Source organism: Dendrobates tinctorius, unplaced genomic scaffold (genome assembly GCF_039654945.1).
Source record: "Dendrobates tinctorius isolate UK_male_01 unplaced genomic scaffold, ASM3965494v1 ptg000058l, whole genome shotgun sequence".
Lineage (NCBI taxonomy): Eukaryota > Metazoa > Chordata > Amphibia > Anura > Dendrobatidae > Dendrobates > Dendrobates tinctorius.
The window spans coordinates 1,537,458-1,558,283 of NW_027361726.1; the positions used below are offsets into that span (position 1 = coordinate 1,537,458).

At 48.5% G+C, this 20,826-nt stretch overlaps 1 protein-coding gene across 3 annotated transcripts in view; it reads right to left on the bottom strand.

Moving 5' to 3' along the window:
• Window positions 1–20,826, bottom strand: part of TXNDC16 (thioredoxin domain containing 16) — a 50,776-nt gene that overhangs the window by 24,234 nt on the left and 5,716 nt on the right. For all 3 annotated transcript variants that reach the window (XM_073577918.1, XM_073577916.1, XM_073577919.1), the window contains exons 2-13: window positions 11,439–11,623; window positions 11,117–11,199; window positions 10,757–10,818; window positions 8,766–8,840; window positions 7,091–7,212; window positions 5,350–5,440; window positions 4,634–4,790; window positions 4,286–4,452; window positions 4,047–4,107; window positions 3,675–3,777; window positions 2,312–2,458; window positions 1,617–1,676 (exon numbers count right to left, since the gene is read on the bottom strand). In XM_073577918.1, the coding sequence (XP_073434019.1) occupies window positions 1,617–1,676; window positions 2,312–2,458; window positions 3,675–3,777; window positions 4,047–4,107; window positions 4,286–4,452; window positions 4,634–4,790; window positions 5,350–5,440; window positions 7,091–7,212; window positions 8,766–8,840; window positions 10,757–10,818; window positions 11,117–11,199; window positions 11,439–11,592 (1,282 nt within the window). In that variant the 5' untranslated portion in view covers window positions 11,593–11,623. The remainder of the gene's footprint in view (window positions 1–1,616; window positions 1,677–2,311; window positions 2,459–3,674; window positions 3,778–4,046; window positions 4,108–4,285; window positions 4,453–4,633; window positions 4,791–5,349; window positions 5,441–7,090; window positions 7,213–8,765; window positions 8,841–10,756; window positions 10,819–11,116; window positions 11,200–11,438; window positions 11,624–20,826) is intronic.

Genomic DNA, 20,826 nt, shown 5'->3' on the forward strand with positions numbered 1-20,826 from the left:
GTGCCCTCCTGCAGGAATCAGTCAGCGTGCCCTCCTGCAGGAATCAGTCAGCGTGCCCTCCTGCAGGAATCAGTCAGCGTGCCCTCCTGCAGGAATCAGTCAGCGTGCTCTCCTGCAGGAATCAGTCAGCGTGCCCTCCTGCAGGAATCAGTCAGCGTGCCCTCCTGCAGGAATCAGTCAGCGTGCCCTCCTGCAGGAATCAGTCAGCGTGCCCTCCTGCAGGAATCAGTCAGCGTGCCCTCCTGCAGGAATCAGTCAGCGTGCCCTCCTGCAGGAATCAGTCAGCGTGCCCTCCTGCAGGAATCAGTCAGCGTGCCCTCCTGCAGGAATCAGTCAGCGTGCCCTCCTGCAGGAATCAGTCAGCGTGCCCTCCTGCAGGAATCAGTCAGCGTGCCCTCCTGCAGGAATCAGTAAGCATGTCCTAAAATCAGCATGCAAAATGCACAGATATCACCATTACCTTCCTTTTGTCTCCACTATGGGAGCTCAATGCATATGAATTTATACAGTCACCACTAGGGGGAGCTCACTACATACAGACTTATACAGCCACCACTAGGGGGAGCTCATTACATATAGATTTATACAGTCACCACTAGAGGGAGCTCACTACATACAGATTTATAGTCACCACTAGAGGGAGCTCACTACAGATTTATACAGCCACCACTAGGGGGAGCTCACTACATACAGATTTATACAGTCACCACTAGAGGGAGCTCACTACATACAGATTTATGCAGTCACCACTAGGGGGAGCTGTATAGGACATACTGCGCTTTGCCATCTCCGCCAGTTCCACAGACTATGAATTGAGCGGCCGCGAACATGGGGGTCCACATGCCCACCACTTATCTTGTGGTCTTATTACACCCCCCTTGTATACGCACCCCTAGTGGTGGCTATAGGCAACCAGAATTAGATCAGAGAGACAAGGATGTAAAACAAGGCACATTCCTTATGCACAACAAATAAACTTTGAAAAATTTCCTTTACTTCTTCTCAGTGATAATTTTCAATCTGGTGGTCCGTATGGCACACCACCACCATTGCGCCTGTGAATGTGCCCGCTGAAAATGTACCTGGAGATGGCGCCATCGTGCAATCCCATCAGCGCTCAGGTTTTCCGGTTGTCTCTATAGGAACTAAGTATTTACTTGTTTGTGAAAAGCCCCTTCTAAGGTGAGAGGGCGGAGCCCCACCATGTCGGGGAAGGTTAATTCCTGCACTTCACCCTATTATTTTATCAGCTGAAAAGGAAAATCAGCACTGAAGCTGTGTCCAGGAAGAAAATCCCTTTAATTACTTCAAAGTGGTAAAAAATGCAGCTGATTTATTACTCGGAGTATCTCATGATGCCTACTAGGTATGAGGCAGGAATAAGAAAACTATGATGGAAAAAGAAAGGATATAAAAAAAACAAAAAAAAACACTTCTGCAGGCTGCAGTGTAAAGAATGGTGGTTTCCATGCTTAGTTATCATTTTCTCTTCTCGTCACAAAATAATTATATTGCTCCAAAAATTATTATATTGGGTTTTAAAGTAAAAGATGACGTCCAATCCTTACTGAAACCCTAACCTGTAGCATAGTCGTCATTAGAGAGAAGCCACGCACCTTTATATTTCTTGGCCACCTCTTGAAAAGACTTCAGAAAAGTTAAGGACACATGTTCCCCTGTAGGAGAAGAACAAGATGAATCAACACATAACGTTCCTGCTCATTTGTCTTCACCTTTATCCCAAAGCTTAAAGGGGTGTTCAGTGTTCAGTAAGCGCTACATGATCTCATTAGTGAAAGTGTTAAAGGGATATTCGCAAAATTGCAAGGTATTCCCTAATCATAGAATAGGGGATAACTTACTGATGTCTCTGGGGGTCCGAGCACTGAGACAGCGATCCCAAGAACGAGAGTCAAGAACTCTGAGGACACGGTAATACAGAGCAATATCAAATACATGCTTCCCCTCTGCTCCATTCATTACCTATAGGACTGCTGGAAACAGACCCTGCACTCAGCAGCCCCATGGATAATGAATAGAGCGGAGGTTTAGAAAACCCACCCTAAATGGGGCTGCAGAGTCTCAGGCTTCAATGGCCCTCATTGTAGGACCCTCGTGTGCACTCAGCCGTAGAAAATACCCCGACAGCTCCTAGGAAATGATGTGCACGTGTTCAAGTCTCCTCCATTATGGACCCCCAGGTGGTTGCGACTTATGTGCAGGATTACTGGAAGCTAAACATTATGACAAATGTCTGCAGTTACATCACGTCGGCTTCTACTTCCAGAAAAGAGCACAGCTGGGAACTCACAGATCAGGAAGAAGAGGACAGCAGTGGGGCGAGCGCCGGAGGACACCATCCGGAAAGTGTCATCTGTCAGTGACGGCACCAGCGGCAGGGGCAGCCGGGGCCTTCTGCTCCTGAATATGTCCTTTGCTACCTCGTCATCCTGGACTTCTGCAGGAAGGAAAGTATTCACAGCGCAAATATTTACATGGCGGAGGCACTGCCTGAAAAGGAACCACCATGTGTGCATCTAAGCTGCAAATTATCTAGGCAGTATCCAAGCAGTACGGTACCCAAGCAGCATGGTTTCTAATACGCACAGGAACCAAGCAGCAGGTTTCTAATAAGCACAGTACGCGAGCAGCATGGTTTGTTACAAGAACGGTACCCGAGCAACAGATTTCTAATACCCACGGTACCCAAGCAGCATAGTTTCAAATAAGCACAGTACCCGAGCAGCATAGTTTCAAATAAGCACAGTACCCGAGCAGCATAGTTTCTTACAAGGACGGTACCTGCGCAGCCCAGTATCCCAGCAGCCATCTTGTGAACTACGTATAACCATATGTACCATGGCTTATTATGCGTCAGCATCGCACTAAACTACTTTGTGCGGTTAGATGTGTATTTTGGTGGTGGTCTTGCTCACCGCAGGAGCGCACTGTGCCAGTCCTGCAGATGGCGGTCCGTGTATAGAGTAACCAGGGAGGCCGCTGCAGTGAGGGCAATCAGCTTCATACTTCACTTTGTGAATGTGGCAAACACAGCGAGGACCGTCAGCTTCATGCTTCACTGTGCGCACGCGGCAAACACAGCGAGGACTGATCAGCGGGGCCACCAGCTTCATGCTTCACTGTGCGCATGCGGCAAACACAGCGAGGACTGATCAGCAGGGTCATCGGCTTCATGCTTCACTGTGCGCATGCAGCAAACACAGCGAGGACTGATCTGCAAGGGCAACAGCTTCATGTTTCACTGTGTGCATGCAGCAAACACAGCGAGGACAGATGAGCTTCATGCTTCACTGTATGCATGTAGCAAACACAGCGAGGACTGATGAGCTTCATGCTTCACTGTGTGCATGCAGCAAACACTGCGAGGACTGATCAGCAAGGGCCATCAGCTTCATGCTTCACTCTGTGCACGTGGCAAACACAGCGAAGACTGATTAGCGAGGGCCATCAGCTTCATGCTTCACTGTGTGCATGTGGCAAACACAGCGAGGACTGATCAGCGAGGGCCATGAGCTTCATGCTTCACTCTGTGCACGTGGCAAACACAGCGAGGACTGATCAGTGAGGACTGCAATGGGCAGATGCCTGTGAGCCGCTATATAAAGGATCCAACCTGCCAGGACCTCACGTCCTGCCGGCAAGAATCCGATTACCTGGGTCGGCGAGTACGTCATCAGGCTTCTCCTCTTTAGGGACATGTATGAGGTCAAGGATCTGCTGAGTCGTCTCCAACGTCAGGTACTTCACTGCTGAGCTCTGTAGACAGGAAGGCTGTTAAAGGGGACTCCAGCGTATCGTTAGGATATGAAGGGGACAATCCTGAGAAAGAAGGGGCTGCAGAGCTGGTGCAGAAATGGAGGCCACTTCACGCTCAGCAGTCAGAACCCCATTTTTTTTTAACATACCATCACTTTCTAAGATGGAAATATCCCTTTAAGTAGAGCGCACAGTCATGGTGGAGTTTCTTTATATTGGGGTGCTGGGGGGTTTTGTACGGATGTGTTGGGTTCTCCGCGCACACTCACCTCGTCCGGTCTCTTCACGGCCACGTTGTAGGTGGCAGGAACCTTTACCTGAGACTTCTCCCTGGAAATAACAGAAAAACTACAACTGAAGAAAGCGCTAATTTTTACCGCTGGGTGCACACGAGATTCCCCCTAACCAGAAATGAACACAATCGGGGGTACGCAATCATTTTGGCGCCACTTGGTAAGACCCCAGCCCCCAGATTCACGTTGGAGAAGTAAATGCCCCTGACTTGCACCTCGATAACACGGCCACGCCGGCTTTTCCCAGTAGCTGCCACGCCACGTCCTCTGCGGTCTCCAGATCCGCTTCATAGGTCTCCTGCTGGCTCAGGATGAAGATCACGGGTAATCCGAGCTGGAGGTGAACGCTGGAAAACTCCTCCGGATCCACGGAAGACTGAACCTGGAGAAGCAGAGCTGGAAATGACAGCCGCGCACAGTTCACAAGGGGGATGCAGTCTCCACATGGAGAAAACAACAAAAGCTAGAAAAATCTAAGTCCAGAAGAGACAGAGGAGATATTTGCTTTAAAAAAAAAAAAAAGAAAATGTAAATAGAAAAACGCTTGCAGCGCGCACACGTACCACCAGAGGGAGTCCCATGAGTTTCAGAAAGCGATGGACGCCGATTGTAGTCAGCGGCTGATCTGACAGCGATCGCCGACACTTCTGACTGACGCCCGTCACCGATTTACAATGGATGAATGCGAGTCTGGCTGGGACTAGGCTGGGGTCTTCAGCGCTATCAACAAATAACCAATAAAATAAAACACAAGCACATCATAAACTATTCCCATCCTACAAACGTGTGTTGGGATTTCTTTCTACATCAGCCATTTCTGGTGGCAGGCGCAGTTTTTAGCCGCTATGGAGCAATGATTCGGTGACCCCGACAAAATGCATAGCCCCTGATCCTGCAACATGGGCAGCTGCTGAAAAAGCTTTATTCTATAAAATCCTAAATATTTCCTGGCTTATTTCATTCTATAGATCAATGGCCTGCAATGAGCGGTTCTGCGGCTGTAAAGAAACTAATAGTCCCAGCATGCCCTGAAAGCAGAGCACTGCTAAAGCGATGGGGACATAACAAGAAAATGGTGCAACTGCACCCTCTGCTGGCACAAAGAGAAAAGTGCAAGAAAAGCAAACAAAGAACTCGTCTATTGCGGCAAAACAGCCATAACGATTCCCCTCCTCATACCACAATTTTATATTATTTTTTTTTTTATAATTTTTAACAACCAAAAAATGATAAGAATTATTGTACCTACGTGGAGATAAATTCATGATCACGACGTTACCTAATGTCCTTCAGCACATTCATCTCTGTGGTCACAACAAACTGGTGTGTCGACCCATGGACAAAAGCGGCCTCCATGACATAGCGGTGCTCTGAGGACAAAGGGGGTGGCATGACTGGGCAGTTTTTCACATTTTTCTTGTTCTTCACGTTTTTTACTCCCTTTTTTCCCCAAGAGTCGTCATTGTCATTTCACGGATTGTGTTTTTTGTTTTCTTTTTAAAGGACACCAATAATTTTATTATACAAGGGTAACTTTTTTTTTTTTTTTACTTTTTAAAGTCCTTGGAGGGGATCTGAACCCACAATCATCTCATCAGCAGTGTAGTATATAGGAGAAGTGATGATCTCCTAAGGGAATACAGAGAAGGTCTTCAGATCCGTCTGTACTGGAACCATGGGCACAGGACTGATGTCAGCACCCGGGGAAAGGGCCCTGAGCAGGCAGGGGGGCCCACTCACTGTCAGGGACACCAGCGTGCTATGGGGGCCCGATGTCTGTGCCAGCACCTGTGGGCCCTCCGCTTGCTCAGGGCCCCGATACTAGAGATACTTACCTCTCCCATGCGGCCTCTCCCAAGTCTCCGGACTGTGATGTTCAGGTCAGAGGGCGCGATGACGTCACGTGTGTGCGCCCTCTGCTCTCAGCAGTCACAGTGCAGAGAGCCAGAAAATGGCGATACTGAGGAGTCCGGCGCAGAGTAGCGGCCGTGAGGAGAGGGGAGGATTTCATTATTCTTTTTTTTTTTTTTTTTCCCCCATATTTGGAGCAGTATTTGGTGGCTCAATGGTTGGCACCGTAGCCTTGCAGCGCTGGGGTCCTGGGTTCAAATCCCACCAGGGACAACATCGGCAGGAGCAATATTATGGGGCTCATTATTCTGTAAGGAAGAACAGGTGAAGTGTCACTGGATGCGCTGCTGATAATTATATTCAACTAATGTTTTCCTTGGAAACTTTATTTTAACAGGTTTACAAAGTCAACACAGGATCTCTTCGTCCGGAAAACATTTAAAACCCTATTGTGCGCTCTTCTTTTTCTCAGTTTTCCCTACTATTATATTCTGTATGGAGCAATATATGGGGCTCATAACACTGTATAGAGCACTATGTGGTGCCGATAATACTGTATAGAGCACAATACTGTCCTGTCTAAAATGAGAAGTCTGCAGTCACTCTGTGTGTCTCTCTGTGTGACTGCAGACTTTTGAATCCCCTCAGGAAACGCACTGGGCGCTACGAAGATTCGCCGATTTCTGAGCTATTAATATCACTCGTGTAAGGTAAGAAGTGAAATCTTCAGCACTGTACTATACCTATCTTTCTCTGCTGTATCTGTGCATCATGAATTGTGGTATGTGGGGCCCACTGAGACTCTTTCGCCAGGGAACCATGAAAACCTGGAGCCGGCCCTGCATGAGCACCCCACTACTGCGTCGTAGGAGGAAGAATGATGAGGACATGAGAGTCATGTGATCAACCCACTTAAATGTCGCTGCCAGAGACTGACAGCAGCATTTATACAGCAGCAATCCGCGCTGGCGATCGCTACTGTTAGAGCACAGCCGGCACCCGCAATGGATGCAGCAGGCTCGGCTCCAAACCCTGTGTGATGAACATGTCAGGAAGGGGTTAAATACATTTTGTATGTTATTTGGAATGGCTGATAACAGGGAACAATAACACACCAGACAATCATTGCATCAGCCCCTATAAAACAGCCCCCGTTATTTCTACCATACCTGGCGTCCCAATCGCATGGACATAAGCGAAGACGATGTTCTTCTTCCCTTTTGCGGCGTCTTCTAATTTCCGCAGTTCCGGGGTGGAGGTGATGTATCGGACCTCGTTGTACAGTAAGACGCTGAAATATAGAGACGGACGGGCGGCGATGAGCAGGACGACACATTAACCCCTTACTGACCAGAGTCTCAGCCATAAATGATCAGATGCTGTACAGGGATTTTGACAATTCACCATTTTTGCAGCACAGTGAATCCGAGCCGGCTAAGACCCAGCAGTTCTGCCATGGCGGGTGGGTGGCCAGTGATCGCCGGATCTAACACAGGCAGCGGTATTGGACTTGGCTAAGCGAGGAGGCTGTAGGGAATATACGGAATATACCGGCATCGGGGCACAGACCCCGTAAGGAAAAGGCACTCTTTATGGGGGCACCTGCAAGACGGTCCCCTAGAGGAGGAGGCCCTCTTTATGGGGGCATAGGCGAGACAGTCCCCCAGAGTAGGAGGCGCTCTTCATGGGAGCAAAGGCGAGACGGTCCCCCAGAGGAGGCGCTTTTCATGGGAACACAGGCGAGACGGTCCCCCAAAGGAGGGTGCGCTCTCTATGGGGGCACAGGCCGAAACAATCCTCCAGAGGAGGAGGTGCTGTTTATGGGGGCACAGGCAAAATGGTCCCCCAGAGGAGGAGGCGCTTTTTATGGGAATACAGGCGAGAAGGTCCCCCAGAGGAGGAAGAGCTCTTTATGGGGGCACAGGTGAGACTGTCCACCAGAGGAGGAGGCGCTCTTTATGGGGGCACAGGCGAGACAGTTGTCCAGAGGAGAAGGCACTCTTTATGAGAGCAAAGGAGAGATGGTCCCTCAGAAGAGGAGGCCCTCTTTAAGGGGGCACAGGTGAGACGGTTCCCCAAAGGAGGAGGCGCTCTTCATGGGAGCACAGGCGAGATGGTCCCCCAGAGGAGGAGGCGCTCTTTATGGGGGCACAGGCAAGATGGTCCCCCAAAGGAGGATGCACTCTTTATGGGGGCACAGGCGAAATGGTCACCCAGAGGAGGAGGCGCTTTTTATGGGGGCACAGGCGAGACGGTCCCCCAGAGGAGGATGCGCTGTTTATGGGGGCACAGGCCGAAACAATCCTCCAGAGGAGGAGGTGCTCTTTATGGGGGCACAGGCGAAATGGTCCCCCAGAGAAGGAGGCGCTTTTTATGGGGGCACAGGTGAGACGGTCCCCCAGAGGAGGATGCGCTGTTTATGGGGGCACAGGCCGAAACAATCCTCCAGAGGAGGAGGTGCTCTTTATGGGGGCACAGGCGAAATGGTCCCCCAGAGAAGGAGGCGCTTTTTATGGGAATACAGGCGAGAAGGTTCCCAGAGGAAGCGCTCTTTATGGGGGCACAGGTGAGACGGTCCATCAGAGGAGGAGGCGCTCTTTATGGGGGCAGAGGCGAGACAGTCCTCCAGAGGAGAAGGCGCTCTTTAGAGGGGCACATGCAAGATGGTCCCCCAGAGGAGGAGGCGCTCTTTATGGGGGCACAGCTAGAAACCCTACTATGGCACAGAGCAAATCAGGAACATGATCGGTGTCACACAACTTTACCAGCTGCGGAGAGAATGAAATATGGCTGAAATGAAGGATGAGACAAACGAGGCGCCGACACCAAACGGATGTTACTCACAATAAGACATTGGCCACGATGGCATTCACATCAAATAGTGTATCTGTGGGGAAGGACCTCAGTAATCTGGATCCCCTGGAGAAGAAGGAGAAACAGAGCGGCAATGAGAAAAGACCCTGCACCTTATATTCAGCAAGAACTCACAGTAATTGAGGAAGGAAGGATGGAAAAGGAAGGCTGGAAACGGAGAGAGGGAGGAAGGAAGGACGGAAACAGAGGGAGGAAGGAAGGACGGACGGACAGGGATGGAGGACGGAAGGACGGGAAAGGGAGAGAAAGGGCGGGAAAGAGAGAGAGAGAAAGGGCGGAAAGGGAGAGAGAAAGGGCGGAAGGGCGGAAAGGGAGAAAGGGCGGACAGGAAAGGAGGACGGAAAGGAAGGAAGGATGGGAAGGAAGGAAAGGGAGGAAAGGACGGAAAGGAAGGAAAGGAAGGAAAGGATGGATGGAAAGGATGGAAGGAAGGAATTGGTGGAAGGAAAGGAAAGTAAACAAAAAGGTAAAAAATAACTAAAAAAGGAAAGATAGGATAGATAGTGGAGCGCCTTGGGTTTTGGAAGTGGCTCTATGGCCATGATTCGATTTAAATCTGTCAGTTTTGCCTTGGGTGGGTCAGTGTTGAAGTTTGCAAGCTGCAGAGCAGGAGGCTCAATGCACCCAGGCCGGTGTGGAGCTAACACAGAGCCAGGGACTTTCAGGCAGCTGACGCACCCAAATGGCACGGCGGTGCTATTGTCCACCGCAACAGGTCTCTGCCCATCTGTCGCACTGCACCCACCCCGCTGCACTACGATAGATAGATAGATAGATAGATAGATAGATAGATAGATAGATAGAAAATGGAACGGTACATTTAACAAATGCAAGGAGGGTGCAAACGCCTTCCAAACAAAATATCTAGATTTTGTCAGGAGTATATAAAAATGAAAAAAGGTAGTCAGCACTCCTATAGTTACCAAAGGAGAAGGACTTTATTTAGCCCATGTGGCGTGGCGACGTTTCAGGTAAAATGAAACTTTCGCAAATATTTTTTTTTTGGATAGACAGAATAGACAGACAGGAAATTAATAAAAAAGATGAAAACAAAGATGCAGGAAATTGGAAAAAGGAAGAAATTAAATAAGAGAGCAATAGAGAAACAAAGGAATGAAAGAAAAAAAGTAAAGAATAAGGAAGTGAGAGAGAAAGAAAGGACAGGTGGTGGGAAAGAATGTAGAGTAGTAAAGAAAAGGAAGGGAAGAGGAAAAAGAAGGAGTGAGATGTCATACTGAAGGAATGGACAAAGAGAAGGCGCACAGGAAGAAATAAGGAAAAAAGAAGTAAGGAAGGAGAGGTGGTAAAGTAAGAGGAAGAAACAAAAAATATGATCACCAGCCAGATCCGCTGATGGGCTCCGTATAGGAAACTGGTGTCTGGTTTTCTATGACGTTTCTGGGCTTCAGTGCTCCATGAGACTGCAGATTGCTGAATCCTGACAGTGGGTTGTGTGCACACAGTCAGGACTGCGCTCTGTCTCCTCCTCAAGTGGTCACGTGCGCTTTATATACTTGTGGTCACATACCGAAAAGTAACTGTTACTGGTTCTCTCAATGTTCTGAACCTTGTCAGTATGTGACCACAAATATTTAAATGTGACAGCGTGCTAGAGGAGACAGAGCGCAGACCTGTGTGCACACGGCCCAGTGTCAGGATTTGTGGCAATATGTAATCAGACGGAGCGCTGAGGCCCAGAAAAGTCATATAAAAACAGGTAACTTTCCGATATCGACTGCTCCTTGGCCCTTTCCCACCAGAGTGTTGAACCCCAGAAAACCCCTTGAATTACTGTATAGTGAAAAGTTCCACAACATGATACAAAACTTTTTGCTAAACTCCTGCTTTCTGTCAGTGAATGGGAACATCATTGTCTACATCCAGAAATGTCTCCGTTCTGAGGGTTTGTTGCAATGTGTGACCCTGACCTCATATAACGATGACCCCCATTCTGTTCTTACCTGAATAAATAGGCGTTGTCCTCCACACAGAACCGCAGCACCGCTTCCTCGCCACAGATGACCTAGGACACAACACATCAATGTTGGAGTCCCTCAGGGATCATCTTGTTGCACCCAACACCAATCATACTGCCTCCGTATTACCAATTTAAAGGGACAGTAAGTATGAAATCTATCTATTCTACTCAGCCACTTTAGACAGACAAAAAAAGTCAGTGTGTTTAGGAAACCTCAACAAAAATTCCCTCCACCTAATGACTACTACCAGATCTTCCATCCACAGCATAATCAGGGGATGCTGAGAGTTGTAGTTTTTCACCGGATATTGACAGCATTATCTGCTGTAATAGATTTCTTTACCTTAGCTACGGCGATCCCGTAATCCTGTAAGACGGGGGATGACTTCTGTAACTCCTCCAGGAATATGACATTACCGGAAAGACCTGCAGCAAAACGGATCATAAGAACACTGATATAAAGTGCCAGACCGACACGGCTACTAGAAGTGGAAGAAGTGAACAAAAAAAATGGATGCTCATTATCTAATAAGAGACAATGAAAAACCTGGACAGACAGAAGACTCCTCACAGCTGAGAGTCTGCTACAATTGTATCCAGTCTATATCCAGTCTAAACAATCTTTTGTGAGCTTAGGGTCCTAATACTACAAAGCATTTACCCACCCGCGCTGCTGAAGTACAGGAGAGACGTCGTCCCCGGCTGCAGGACGTCAGAATAGTCATCTGTGGTCAGTATGGGCAGACCGTGGGCAGCTCCGAACACCAAACATCTGCTCATATAGAAGAGCAGCAAAAGGAATCCATGGGACACAGTCATCTTTTAATATGCAAGACTGCATGGAGGAAAGCTGAAAGAGAAGAGATGAGATGTCAAATACCAGAACTAAACGCACTATTCTGCTGGTGCAGTCACTGTGTACATACATTACTGATCCTGAGTTACACATCCTGTATTATACTCCAGAGCTGCACTCACTATTCTGCTGGTGCAGTCACTGTGTACATACAGTCATATGTTAAAGTTTGGGCACCCCTATTAATGTTAACCTTTTTTCTTTGTAACAATTTTGTTTTTTGCAACAGCTATTTCAGTTTCATATATCTAATATGGACTCAGTTATATTTCTGGATTCAAATGAGGTTTATTGTACTAACAGAAAATGTGCAATCTGCATTTAAACAAAATTTGATCGGTGCAAAAGTATGGGCACCTCAACATAAAAGTGACATTAATATTTCGTAGATCCTCATTACATTACTGATCCTGAGTTACCTCCTGTATTATACTTCAGAGCTGCACTTACCATTCTGCTGCTGGAGTCCCACCATATGTGACTTATTGTCTGGCTTTCTCTCCAGAGTGAGGCTGTGTGCACACGTAAGCGTTTTTTTCGTGTTTTTTTAAGCGTTTTTACTGACAAAAACGCTTAAAATAGGGATTTTTGTGTACTCACCGTAAAATCCTTTTCTCCGAGCCAATCATTGGGGGACACAGAAGGTGGATGTTGTGCTGCTTGCCACTAGGAGGACACTAAGTAAAACACAGAAAAAAGTTAGCTACTCCCCTACAGTATACACCCTCTCGCTGGCTGGGAATTCCCCAGTTCAGTGAAAAAGCAGTAGCATTAAATGAATGACAATAATCATAACTCTGTCAAAGCCTAAAAATGCTACAGTGAGCCAAAAGGCCAAACAGGGTGGGTGCTGTGTCCCCCAATGATTGGCCCAGAGAAAAGGATTTTACGGTGAGTACACAAAAATCCCTATTTCTCCTACACCTCATTGGGCGACACATACAGTGGGACGTTCTAAAGCAGTCCCTGGGAGGGGAACATACAATTGCTAATACCCCATGTACCACTGACTCAACACTGTGGTACTGCCGATTGCAGAACGTGTCTGCCAAGAGCTGCATCCGCAGAGGCCTGAGAATGAATTAGGCAATGTTTGTAAAGGTATGCAGGCTGGACCAAGTCGCAGCCTTGCGGACAGGCCTGAGAATGAATTTGGTAATGTTTTGTAAAGGTATGTAGGCTGGACTAAGTCGCAGCGTTGAAGACACGTTATGCCGACGCCTGGTGCCGAATGGCCCAAGAGGCGCCCACTGAGCGGATAGAATGCGCCTTAATCCCTGCTGGGACAGGTGTGTCCCGAACACGGTAGGATTCCTGAATAGCCAAGCAAATCCACCTGGCTAGCATGGTTTTTGAAGCGGCTAGACCCTTCATATGCCCCTCTGGAAGTATGAACAGGGCATCTGACTTGCGGAAGGGAGCCGTCCGCGAGATGTACTGTCTCAGAGCCCTAACCACATCCAGGGTGTGGAGGTCCTTCTCAATGCGATGGACCGGTGCTGGACAAAAGGAGGGCAAAACAATTTCCTAGTTGAGATGGAAAGAGGATACGACTTTGGGCAGGAAGGACGGGGACGACCTGAGAACTGCCTTGTCCTGATGAAAATTCAGGAACAGAGGACGGCAGGACAGGGCCACCAATTCCGAAACTCGTCTGATTGACGAAATTGCCACTAGAAAGACCACTTTCCAAGAAAGAATAGTTAGTGGTACGTCCTGCAACAGTTCGAAAGGAGCCTCCTGTAAGGCCCCGAGAACCAAGTTAAGGTCCCATGATTCCAATGACCTTTTATAGGGAGGCGCTACATGAGAAACTCCCTGAATGAACGTCTTGAACTGAAGTTTGGTGGCAATTTTGCGTTGAAATAGCACTGACAAGGCTGAAATTTGGCCCTTGAGCGAGCTAGGCGCGAGGCCTGACTTTAATCCTGACTGAAGGAATTGCAATATGGCAGGAATGGAAAACACTAGAGGGGATCGATCATGATCCTTGCACCACGAAATGGTTTTCCAGGTGCTTTGATAAATGCGCATGGACACGGGCTTCCTAGCACTAATCATAGTGGAAATCATGTCGTGAGAAAAACCAGCCTGTGCTAGAATCCAGTATTCAACGGCCACGCCATCAAAGACAGGGCCCCAGAGTTCTGGTGGTAAATCGGACCCTAAGAGAGTAGAACCATGCGATCTGGAAGTCGCCAAGGGATGCCGGCGACTAGTTGTACTAGTTCTGCGTACCATGACCGGCACAGCCAATCTGGCGCGACTAGGATCACTGGTACTCCCTCTGTTCTGATCTTCTTGATGACCCTCGTGAGTAAGGGGAGAGGGGGAAAGATGTATCGGAGCCGGAACTGGTGCCATGGCAGAACTAGGGCGTCTGCTCTGATGGCGCATGGATCGCGCGATCGGGCAATGAACCGAGGAACCTTGTTGTTTAGCCTTGAGGCCATGAGATCCACATCCGGAGTGCCCCAACGACGGCAAATCTGTTGAAAGACTTCCGGATGAAGAGACCACTCTCCCGAGGCAAGGCCTTGGCGACTGAGAAAGTCTGCCGCCCAATTCTCTATGCCCGGGATGTGGATCGCTGAGATGGGCGAACGGCTGGAGTTGGCCCAATGGAGGATGTGACTCACTTCGTGCATGGCCATCCTGCTCCGAGTACCCCCCTGACGGTTGATATACGCTACAGCTGTGGCGTTGTTGGATTGGATCCTGATGGGGTGACCTGCGAGGAGATGGTGGAAACTCAGTAGGGCTAATCTGATTGCTCGTATCTCCAAGATGTTGATGGGAAGATGTGACTCCCGAATTGACCAACGACCCTGTGCCATGTGGTGAGGAAACACCGCACCCCAGCCCAGAAGACTTGTGTCGGTGGCCACCACCAACTATCGTATTGGGAGAAAAGACCTCCCTTCACTCAGGGAGGATTTCAGTGTCCACCACTTGAGGGCTTGTCTGACCCGCAGGGACAGAAGGCACCGACAGTACAAGGAAGACGGGTTCTTGTCCCAAGTCAACAAGGCTTGTTGCAAAGGGCGGAGATGGAATTGCGCAAATGGCACCGCTTACATTGCTGCCACCATCTTTCGGAGAACTCTCATGCTCAAACGAATAGAATGAGAGACCGGACGGGAAAGAGTCCGCGCTGCCTGTTGCAAAGCTTGGGCCTTTTCTGGAGGGAGAATGACCAACCCGCGGGAAGTGTCCAAGACTATTCCCAAAAAGGAAGTCTGCTGGACCGGTGTTGGGGAAGACTTTTCAAAGTTTATCTTCCGACCCAGGCGAGAAAGTGTATTTACTGTGACATTCACAGATTTCTCGCAGGCTGGAAGAAGGTATGGACCCTTGATCAACAGGTTGTCCAGATATGGCAGTACCACCACTTCCCGAGCGTGGAGAATGGCCATGGCGTAAAGGGGTATTTAGCCTCGATAAGCGGTTCACAGGGCAAAAGCCTATGTGGTTGGTTCCTACGTTTCTAGACAATGTCCTTCAAACTCCGGATGGCTGGCAAATACCCTGCGTACACGTTTAGTCTTCTTAAAGGTGATAACGTGTTCCGGAGCAGGAATATTCTCCTCGTCCAACGTCAGAAACTTGTTGACTGTCAGGGAATCAAGCGATTCATGGACATTTGGGGAATTCTGAGGGACTGACGTGTCAGACTCGAATTCAGAGACATGTTCTCTGCGAACATTAGGAGAGGAAGAGCAAGAGAAGGAACTCGCTGATGCTGAATCGCGAGCGTGACTAGGGGACGCGTCATTGGTCCGCTTTCTAGAGACCTGAGGATCTCTTGAACGAGCACGGCCCCTGCTGGTGGACGGTTCCCGGCTGTCGCCAAAGCCCTCCTCGGGCGGTAAAGACGCGTTCTGACTTAAAGAGGATTCCAGAAGGAGTCTATAGCCTTGGTCAGTGACTCCACAAACCGTGACAAGGACGCGGCCCACACAGGGGGACTAAACGCAGGGAGCACCTTGCAGCAGCGGCATTTTAGCACAAGCTGGGTCGCAATCCGTGCATAGCGGATTAGTCTGGGTACTGGGCAAGGCAGTCTTGCAAGAGGTACCAGTGGTAAAGAACGCAGTGCGCTTCTTATTAGCCCCCTTTTTGCTTTCTTAGACTGAGACATAGTGCCCGTGAGTTACAAGCAGAGCCTGGGCTGCAGCTGCAGGGAATGTGCAGCGAAGGGGTTAAGCTTTTCTCTGAGAACAGATGCAGCTTATCCGCGGTCCTGATGCTGTGTCCCTGGGAGGAATATCGGTGGCCCTGTAGCGTCACCAGGTGTTGTCCATCCGTGCGCACACCCCTGCAGCCGTCACGGAGCCCGAGGAGCAGAGAAGGGGTTAAGGACATGGCCCCCGAGACTAGCAGGGCGCCTCTCGTACAGAGCGAGAGGCGCCAAAGACGTGGGCGGCAACGCTAACAGTGGGCGGCGCTATGTAAATTGCGGCCTAGTAGGCCGAAAAACCGGGGACTAAATTTTTGAGTCCACCCGCAGCGAACGCCGGGTGAAGGGGGGGAGCGGGGGGCCGCGACGGGGCGCCGGTATGCCCCCACATAGACTCGGTCAGCGCTTCTCTCAGGGACCAGGACCCGACCCCATACCTTCAATCCGGTGCTTGCGCCGTCTGCGCTGTCCAGGAGCCTGCAGGTTTCAACCCATCTCAGATCCTGAAGTAAAAGAGCTCCCGGGCGATGTAGCAGAGCCGGAAACGTTGTGAAAGGGGTATTGCTCAATCGGTTCACCCTATGGGCAGGGGGACGGAGAGCTATGGGGCTGATTCAGGGCATCCGAAAGCACTGGTCAAGTCTTCTCCGTGCGTTCGCCCTCATATCCGTGTGGGGTACCGGGACCGTAAAGGAACCATCGCCAGAAGAATCATCCCCAGTCGTCGCAGGAAAGTGTACGGGGAGTTATACGCCGCTTGCTTGCCTGTTGTTGGTTTGGGGGAGAGCGGGCCATAGAAAGGAACCGTTGCCCCCTTCACTCCGTTAATTAAAAAATAAAAATTTACAGAAAATTAAAAAATAAAAAAACGGTGGGGTCTGAAGCCAGACCCAAGTGCCTCCTACAGACACTAAGCAAGAATTGGAGAAATCCCAGCCAGCGAGAGGGTGTATACTGCAGGGGAGGAGCTAACTTTTTTCTGGTTTACTTAGTGTCTTCCTAGCAGCAAGCAGCATAACACCCAGTGTCTGTGTCCCCCAATGAGGCATAGGAGAAAACCGCTTACAAGAAGCTTCCCATTCATTTTAATGAATTCTGCACTTTTTGTGCATATTGATGCGTTTTTTTTCCGCGAAAAAAACGCATTGCGGTAATAAACGCAGCATGCTCATTAATTATGCAGAAAAATCCGCATTTCTAGCGATTTTCTATGAGGCTGGAGACGCACGGAAAAAAAACACATAAAAAACGCGCGTTTTCTGGGAAGGAGTCCGGTTTTCTGTCAGGAATTTTCTGCATACGTGTGCACATACCCTCACAGTCAGCGGCCATGCCCATGAGAAGCAGTTAGCACAGAAGTTTTACGACATGTAAACAGGAAATAAGATATTTACAAACTTGTAATTGTGTTTCCCTAAACACTTCAGTACATTTTATGGTCGGATCCGTCAGGCAGGAATCTCTCGCCCATGCGCCATTTCAATCTATGCTGAAAATTTCTATCACCAATTTCCGGTTCAGATTTCCCTGAGGCATCAAGAGACGAGTACAGACTCATTCTCATTATGTCTATCAAGCGTCCATTCTCACCAGGGCCATATTTGGTGCCATAGGCAGATGAGGCCGATGGCGCCCCTTCCCCACCCAATAAACCCTCATCCCCCAAGTAAAGGAATGGGTTAGAGACTGAAGTAAAAAGGAGCCCTAATGCACCCCCCACCCCATCAGGTCAGGCAACAAGCTGACGACCACTTCCACTGGAATTGTTACCTTTTTCACCAAATAATATCATCAAAATGTAAAAAAAAAAAAAAGTGGTGTACTTCAGGGCTGAGGCTCAGAGTGCGTTATCAAAGTTAGATCTAGAATCATTGTTTGTGGACCATTTACACAATACCAGGCACAAATAGTGATATTCATCCCTGACATCATATACTTAAAGGTCAGGCTCAATGACAGTCATGGAATCTAATATAACTTATAACCATAATGGTGGCCAATTGGTTTCAAATAAGGTGTCCAGAATTTGACGGAAACCCTAATGGAAACTAAACAGCCCCCATTATGATGGAGGGTACTTATGATGGTTTTTACATCCCTCATCTGACACATACTGTTTGCAACAAAAACTGATGGCAGTTATAGTGCTAGAGTACTCCTGTACAGATGGTGGTTCTTGTGTCATATTCCTGTCCTGATAGTGGTTCTGGGGTCGTGAATCAAGTGCTGATGAGGGCTTTGGTGCAGCATTCATCACCAGAACCATCATCAGCACATAAATCTGAAACCAAAGTCATGATCAGTACATAAATAGCAAACAAGAGCCATCGATAGTACTTAAATACAGCACCAGAACTATAATCAGTAAGTAAATAGGACACTAGAACCACCACAAGTACATGAAATCACCCCACAATCGCACTCAGCACAATAATACATCACCAAAACCACCATCAGTACATTAATGAGTCACCAGAGCCTCAATCGGTACTTGAATATACCACAAGAACCACCATCTATTTATATAATTGCCTTGTAATGTTTTCATTTCCTGTTCTATCCAGATGTCACCGTATCCCAGAATTCCAAGCGGAGGAAGTTCACCGTCCGCCATATTGGGACACCCAAGTGATGGGTGTCTCAATATGGAAATTGCTACTGGTACCAACCTATTGCGCTGTACCACCAGCGGAACACCGTCGCACCACACACACTCACAAACACTCTATACGCCATACGCACCACACACACTCTATAAGCTGTACGCACCACACACTCACCCTCTTGCGCGGTACCACGAGCAGAACACCGTCACACTGCGCCTGCGCAAATTCCACGCAGGTGCAGTGAATCATTCAACTGATCCCGGCAGAGAATGTGCGACGTGTCTACAGGCAGAGGAAGCCGGTCACATTAAGGCTGTGTGCCCACGATGCGATTTTTAAGCGTTTTTTATGCGATTTTCGGCGCGAAAACGTTTAAAAATTGTGTACAGAACGCCCCCCATGCATTCCTATGGCATTCCGCACATGCTGTGCTAATGCTGCGCTTTTTTCCGCGGCAGAATTGCATCGCGGAAAAAATCGCAGCATGCTCATTCTTTTGTGCGGAATCGTAAAGAATTGCCGCGATTCCGCACCCATAGGAATGCATGAGAATCGCTTACTTCCCGCATGTGGCTATGCCCACCATGCGGGAAGTGAAGCGTCTCATGTGCGGTTGGTACCCACGGTGTGGAGGAGAGGAGACTGTCCTCCAGGCCCTGGGTACCATACCCCTGTAAAAAAAAAGAATAAAAAATAAAAAAATCGGGGTATATTTACCTTCCGACGTCCCGCGCTGCATTCTCGGCCTAAGCGTTCCCAGTAATGCCTTGCGGCAAGGCCCTGTAATGACGTGGTCTCGCCAGATCGCTATAGTAACGCGAGACCAACGTCATCACAGGTCTCGCAAGGCATCGCTGGGAACACTGGGACGTCGGAAGGTAAATATACCCCGATTTTTTATTTTTTTATCATTTTTAACATCCTATCTTTTACTATTGATGCTGCATAGGCGGCCTCAATAGTAAAAAGCTGCTCACACTTGTCAAACACTATGTTTGACGAGTGTGACCAACCTGTCAATCACTTTCCAAGCAATGCTTCAAATCGCTTGGAAAGTGCTTGAGAAAATCGCAGCAAAATCGCGAACAGAATCGTGGTAAAATCGCGGTGAGATCGCGCGGGGAAAAAAATGCGCGATTTCTGGGAAGGAGTCCGGTTTTCACTGTGCGTTTTAAAATGCTACTTGGGCACATAGCCTAAAGGGGTTTTCCCACGAACGAAAGTTCATTTTAAAAATTGTCTGTGTCTGACACACATATCCTGGGCAGGGGAGGAAGCAAAAGACAATACTGACATTACAGCAGGGGATCACAGAGGATTCATTTTGTGAGGTAAAATATTTCACTGACTGTTTTTAAACAATATTTTACCTCACAAAATGTATCCTCTGCGATCTCCTGCTGTAATGTCAGTATTGTCTTTTGCTTCCTCCCCTGCCCAGGAGCTGTGGTATGTTCTGTACACGGTCAGACACAGGGGTGAGAGAGACAGAGCACACGGGGGAGACAGCTCAAGCGGGACAGCACATGAGGGGAGAACACAGGAAGGAGAGAGACAGCAGACAAGGGGGATAGCACATGGTGTAGACAGGTCAAAGAAGAGAGCACAGACGGGAGAAGTCAGCACATGGGGAAAGAGAGAGTGGATAGGTGGGTGAGCACATGGGGGGAGAGATTCTCAACGCTGCAAAGCCTGCACCTATCGTGACATTAACAGCCCCCCCCCCCCCCCCCGATGCAATAGCATTGTAACTGAGGTTACAAAACCAATTTAGTTCTTCAGGAAGTCAGTAAAAAGTAGTTAGGAGTGTTCAAATCAAGAAAATGATAAGGGTGCCCATACTTTTGCACCGGTCAAATTTTGTTTAAATGCAGATTGCACATTTTCTGTTAGCACAATAAACCTCATTTGAATCCAGAAATATAACTGAGTCCATCAGTTATTAGATATGTGAAACTGAAATACCTGTTGCAAAAACCAAAATTGTTATAAAGAAAAAAGGTTAACATTAATAGGGGTGCCCAAACTTTTACATATGACTGTACCATGTGGTGCTCGGCGCTATATACCATGTGTGGCTGGGCTATATATACCATGGGGTGCTGGGTGCTATATACCATGTGTGGCTGGGCTATATATACCATGTGGTGCTGGGCGCTATATACCATGTGTGGCTGGGCTATATACCATGTGGTGCTGGGAGCTATATACCATGGTTGGCTGGGCTATATATACCATGTGTGGCTGGGCTATATACCATGTGGTGCTGGGAGCTATATACCATGGGGTGCTGGGCGCTATATACCATGTGTGGCTGGGCTATATACCATGTGGTGCAGGGAGCTATATACCATGTGTGGCTGGGCTATATACCATGTGGTGCTGGGAGCTATATACCATGGTTGGCTGGG